The sequence below is a fragment of the Trichomycterus rosablanca genome, chromosome 8 (assembly GCF_030014385.1).
Source record: "Trichomycterus rosablanca isolate fTriRos1 chromosome 8, fTriRos1.hap1, whole genome shotgun sequence".
In the NCBI taxonomy this organism is placed as follows: Eukaryota; Metazoa; Chordata; class Actinopteri; order Siluriformes; family Trichomycteridae; genus Trichomycterus; species Trichomycterus rosablanca.
In genome coordinates, this window is record NC_085995.1 from 136020 (window position 1) to 142019 (window position 6000).

The 6000-nt window shown below is 44.5% G+C and overlaps 1 protein-coding gene across 1 annotated transcript in view; it reads right to left on the reverse strand.

The window, feature by feature from the left end:
• Nucleotides 1–3710: 3710 nt before the first annotated feature.
• Nucleotides 3711–6000, reverse strand: part of spire2 (spire-type actin nucleation factor 2) — a 22630-nt gene continuing 20340 nt past the window's right edge. The window contains exons 12-15 of the mRNA XM_062999683.1: nucleotides 5728–5795; nucleotides 5399–5426; nucleotides 4829–4926; nucleotides 3711–4524 (exon numbers count right to left, since the gene is read on the reverse strand). Coding sequence (XP_062855753.1) covers nucleotides 4287–4524; nucleotides 4829–4926; nucleotides 5399–5426; nucleotides 5728–5795 — 432 coding nt within the window. The 3' untranslated portion in view covers nucleotides 3711–4286. The remainder of the gene's footprint in view (nucleotides 4525–4828; nucleotides 4927–5398; nucleotides 5427–5727; nucleotides 5796–6000) is intronic.

The following is a 6000-nucleotide window of genomic DNA, read 5'->3' on the forward strand; positions in this document are numbered from 1 at the left end:
ATTCCTGAGTCCTCTGAACTGAATCCCAATAAAGCTGTGATTACCAGAGTTCCTGTAGGAAGCCCTCAGTGATATATGGAGAACTGTGACTGAAGGTGAGGAGCCATGATGTTCTTCAGCATGTGAATTAAAAAGTTCATGATGGTTCCACAGCTGGACTGCTGTGTTGTAGCGCTGGTACGTTGCAGTAGAACCGTGAGTTCTGATGGTTCCTGTACTATATACGTATATATAAAGTTCTTCAGTAACATAAACACTCAGCGGTTCCTCCATCAGGAACTTCAACAGGAACCCTCACTGATCTACAGCTGGGTTCTGTTTATATAGGACATGTGTAACCTTTGTGTGAACCTCCAGAAACACACACATACACACACACACGCACACACACACACACACATTTAAAAACACACACTTTTTTGGATTTGATTTATTGCAGATAAACAGTGTTTACAAAAGTAAAGCACAAAAGCACGAACCATCTCAGCTGCAGCCTGTGAGTGTTAATGTGTGTGTATATGGTGTGTGTGTGTGTATAGTGTGTATATGGTGTGTGTGTGAGTGTGTGTGTGAGTATTTGGCATATAAAGCAAGTGTATGGTGTGTGTGTGTACAGTGTGTATATGGTATGTATGTATAGTGTGTATATAGTGTGTGTGTATAGTGTGTATATGGTGTGTGTGTGTGAGTGTGTGTGTGAGTATTTGGCATATAAAGCAAGTGTATGGTGTGTGTGTGTACAGTGTGTATATAGTGTGTGTGTATAGTGTGTATATGGTGTGTGTGTGTGTGTATAGTGTGTATATGGTGTGTGTGTGTAGTGTGTATATGGTGTGTGTGTGTGTATAGTGTGTATATGGTGTGTGTGTGTATAGTGTGTATATGGTGTGTGTGTGTGTATAGTGTGTATATGGTGTGTGTGTATAGTGTGTATATGGTGTGTGTGTATAGTGTGTATATGGTGTGTGTGTGTGTATAGTGTGTATATGGTGTGTGTGTGTGTGTATAGTGTGTATATGGTGTGTGTGTGTGTATAGTGTGTATATGGTGTGTGTGTGTATAGTGTGTATATGGTGTGTGTGTGTGTATAGTGTGTATATGGTGTGTGTGTGTGTATAGTGTGTATATGGTGTGTGTGTGTGTGTATAGTGTGTATATGGTGTGTGTGTGTGTATAGTGTGTATATGGTGTGTGTGTGTGTATAGTGTGTATATGGTGTGTGTGTGTATAGTGTGTATATGGTGTGTGTGTGTGTATAGTGTGTATATGGTGTGTGTGTGTGTATAGTGTGTATATGGTGTGTGTGTGTGTATAGTGTGTATATGGTGTGTGTGTGTGTGTATAGTGTGTATATGGTGTGTGTGTATAGTGTGTATATGGTGTGTGTGTGTGTATAGTGTGTATATGGTGTGTGTGTGTGTATAGTGTGTATATGGTGTGTGTGTGTGTATAGTGTGTATATGGTGTGTGTGTGTGTATAGTGTGTATATGGTGTGTGTGTGTGTGTATAGTGTGTATATGGTGTGTGTGTGTGTATAGTGTGTATATGGTGTGTGTGTGTGTGTATAGTGTGTATATGGTGTGTGTGTGTGTGTATAGTGTGTATATGGTGTGTGTGTGTGTATAGTGTGTATATGGTGTGTGTGTGTGTATAGTGTGTATATGGTGTGTGTGTGTGTATAGTGTGTATATGGTGTGTGTGTGTGTGTATAGTGTGTATATGGTGTGTGTGTGTGTATAGTGTGTATAGTGTGTATATGGTGTGTGTGTGTGTATAGTGTGTATAGTGTGTATATGGTGTGTGTGTGTGTATAGTGTGTATAGTGTGTATATGGTGTGTGTGTGTGTATAGTGTGTATAGTGTGTATATGGTGTGTGTGTGTGTATAGTGTGTATAGTGTGTATATGGTGTGTGTATAGTGTGTATATGGTGTGTGTGTGTGTATAGTGTGTATATGGTGTGTGTGTGTGTGTATAGTGTGTATATGGTGTGTGTGTGTGTATAGTGTGTATATGGTGTGTGTGTGTGTATAGTGTGTATATGGTGTGTGTGTGTGTATAGTGTGTATATGGTGTGTGTGTGTGTATAGTGTGTATATGGTGTGTGTATAGTGTGTATATGGTGTGTGTGTGTGTATAGTGTGTATAGTGTGTATATGGTGTGTGTATAGTGTGTATATGGTGTGTGTGTGTGTATAGTGTGTATATGGTGTGTGTGTGTGTATAGTGTGTATATGGTGTGTGTGTGTGTATAGTGTGTATATGGTGTGTGTGTGTGTATAGTGTGTATATGGTGTGTGTGTGTGTATAGTGTGTATATGGTGTGTGTGTGTGTATAGTGTGTATATGGTGTGTGTGTGTGTATAGTGTGTATATGGTGTGTGTTTCTTTTCTCTAACATGATTAAACAGGTTTTATTTCTGATACATTCATCATCTATAGTGCAACATCATCTAAATTCCAAAATGTATAAATATACAATAAAATTCATTCATTTATTCTACAATAATCTGATTCTGTACGTCAGCAGAACGACTGAACACACACGTCCATCACTCAGGTCCATCACACTCCAACCGTTAATTCATCCTTTACTGCTCTCCATCTTGTCCTGGTTTATGGCTTCATCTAAAGCAGATGGTGGTTTAAGGTGTTGGGAGATGGTGTGAGGTGTTGGGAGATGGTGTGAGGTGTTGGGAGATGGTGTGAGGTGTTCGGGAGATGGTGTGAGGTGTTGGGAGATGGTGTGAGGTGTTGGGAGATGGTGTGAGGTGTTGGGAGATGATTTGAGGTGTTGGGAGATGGTGTGAGGTGTTGGGAGATGGTGTGAGGTGTTTGATGTTCACACTACATTGCAGTTTATAGTTCCTCTGCGTACATTACATGCAGAAGAAGGCAACAGAGACGCTGAACCTCATCCTCGTTTGGAAAGCTCTGGCAGAAATGCGCTGGTCCACATCCCAGTGTGGGTGAAGCAACATGAGCAAATGTGGGTTCAGGGGTGAAGATTACAGGCTGGATGGGGTGTGGTCCAGAGAATACACACAGAGTCCCAAAATCACGACAGCATTTACGCACCAGTGTGAGAGAGAGACGACGACGTTACAGCAGAACATAAACACCAGCACCACCAAAACCACCAGCACCACCAAAACCACCAGCACCACCAAAACCACCAAAACCTCCAAAACCACCAGCACCACCAAAACCACCAGCACCACCAAAACCTCCAAAACCACCAGCACCACCAAAACCACCAGCACCACCAGCACCACCAAAACCTCCAAAACCACCAGCACCACCAAAACCACCAGCACCACCAAAACCACCAGCACCACCAGCACCACCAAAACCTCCAAAACCACCAGCACCACAAAAACCACCAGCACCACCAAAACCACCAGCACCACCAAAACCTCCAGCACCACCAAAACCACCAGCACCACCAAAACCTCCAAAACCACCAGCACCACCAAAACCTCCAGCACCACCAGCACCACCAAAACCACCAGCACCACCAAAACCACCAGCACCTCCAAAACCACCAGCACCACCAAAACCACCAAAACCACCAAAATCTGCCGGCTATAAAATTATAAACATAAAAAATCCAACAATTTATTTTATAAACGCCACCTAGTGTCAGACTCACACAACACGTTCAGCCTCGTTAGAACAAAACGATCTGATCTAGACTGAATCTTTGCACTGGTTTAGAAAGGCTTCGTTAATTAGCTCGTTACAAAGGAAACGATAATTAATGCTTAGTCCCGCCCCCTCGTTTGATTCACGCATGCCGAGACCAATCACTGAGAAGCACTTCCTCTTCCTTTATGTAGAAGAGTTCTACATCACCTCTATGTACACCAGAGAACATGTGATACATGATTTAAAGGGACCTGGTTTATCCTGCAGCACTCTCTAGTGGTCGGAGATATACTACACATCTGTAACTGTAACGTCGTGTCGTTTACTTTCGTTTGTGTCGTAAATGCTGTGGTGTTTTGAATCTCTGTGCCAGCGGTCACGCCCCCTCAGTCAGTACTGGAGTCCATCAGGAAGGGGATCCGAACCTTTGGGGGTGAAGTCGATGGGGTAGCAGCTTACAGACCAGCAGCACGTTCAGAGCACCACATCAGTCTGACTCGGTCAGTCCAGCAACACCGCTACAGCAGGAACATAGTCCAGACCACCCATGAACTGGGCGGGGCTTATGAGCAAAGGGGCATGGCTAGGGGAGCAGTCCAGCAAGGCACGACCAATCACAGGTCCGGTCAGTCAGTGTGTTAGACAGCTCCACCGCCGGAGGGTGTGTGAGTGCAGTGAGGGGCGTGGTTCAGGGATGGGCGTGGCCTCTCCCGTTTGGGCGTGTTGTTGATGAAGTCCAGGCTGCGGCGGCTGGATGAAACCACGTCGGCGATGAACCTGGTGCACTCGGCGCAGACGTCTCTGAGAGAGCAGCCGGCGGCGTAGAGGTACGGGAACTCTTCTTCTACTGCACACCGCGCCAGGGAGCGCATGGACCTGAGGGGTACAACATCAAAGCCTTTTTACCCTCTATGGACCCAGTCTGGATATACCCCATTCCCATGTGTACACAGTGACCTCTGCTTAAAACACGATGCTCACACGGGCTGAGACAGACCAGATAAACTCAGATACAGAAGGATAGAGGAGCATCGTGAAGGTGTGAAGGTATGAAACTACTGCCATGCTGCCTAGGTAAGTCCACGTCAATCGCACACTACCAGAGGAGACATGATTAAGAACAGCTAACGAGACGTGACTGTAACCCCCCCCACACACACACCTCACTGATCCCACTCACTTGTAGACATCACTGCGCTGGGTGTGGCTCCTCGGGCTGCTGTGGAACCCCAGTGTGTAGACGGGGATGTGAGCTAACTTCTTAGAAGGCATCTTCATCTAAAACACACACACACACACACACACACACACACACAAATAAAATCATAAATTTATACAGACGCAGATCAAAAGCTTCACATCAAACAAAGAAATAAATCTGATCTGAGCGGCGCTGAGCTCGGCGAGGTTGTTGCTACCAGACACTCAAAAACTGAGAAACACACACCAACACACGGAGGAACTAAAAGGTCGAGAATCACACACTGAGTCATCAAACATCCCGAAAACTTCCCACACACACCCACACACACACAAGATCAAACACACACACACTCTGCGTCATGGCGACCACAGCAGTGTGTATCCGCTGTACTGACGCACTGATCATGATGTGCATGATGCAAAAACATACCAGAACCAACACACACACACACACCTTATACACACACACACACCTTATACACACACACACACACACACACACACACCTTATACACACACACACACACACACACACAGACAGACCCACCTTCGCACTGCAGGACCCGCACACAGACCTGCGGAAGAAACACACCGTGATTAACGACACACGCGCTGCGTCCTCTAGTGGCCGGTCAGGGTCGAGACAGACCACATCACCGTGATTAATAAAATAACTTTATATCACCTAATTATTACAGTGATTCATTATAATCACCTAAAACAAAGTGAATGTGATGTAACAATAATGCAACTACAAAATAAATACATGACATGTTATTACACTATATATATATATATGTATATACTGTATATAGTTTATGATGTTTATGTTGAATCGGGTTTATACTGTTGTGTGATGCTGAATGTTTTACTGACCTCTTACACAGCAAACAGGTGGAGGGCCACGAAAACAGAGGAAACTTCACCCTACAACAACAACACACCTACACACACACACACACACACACACACACACACACACATTATACACACACACACACACACACACATTATACACACACACACACACCAATGACCGTTTGAATAAGGTATGTGTAGTGTGTGTGTGTGTGTGTGTATAGGGTGTGTGTGTGTGTATGTGTAGTGTGTGTGTGTGTGTGTATAGGGTGTGTGTAGTAAGTGTGTGTT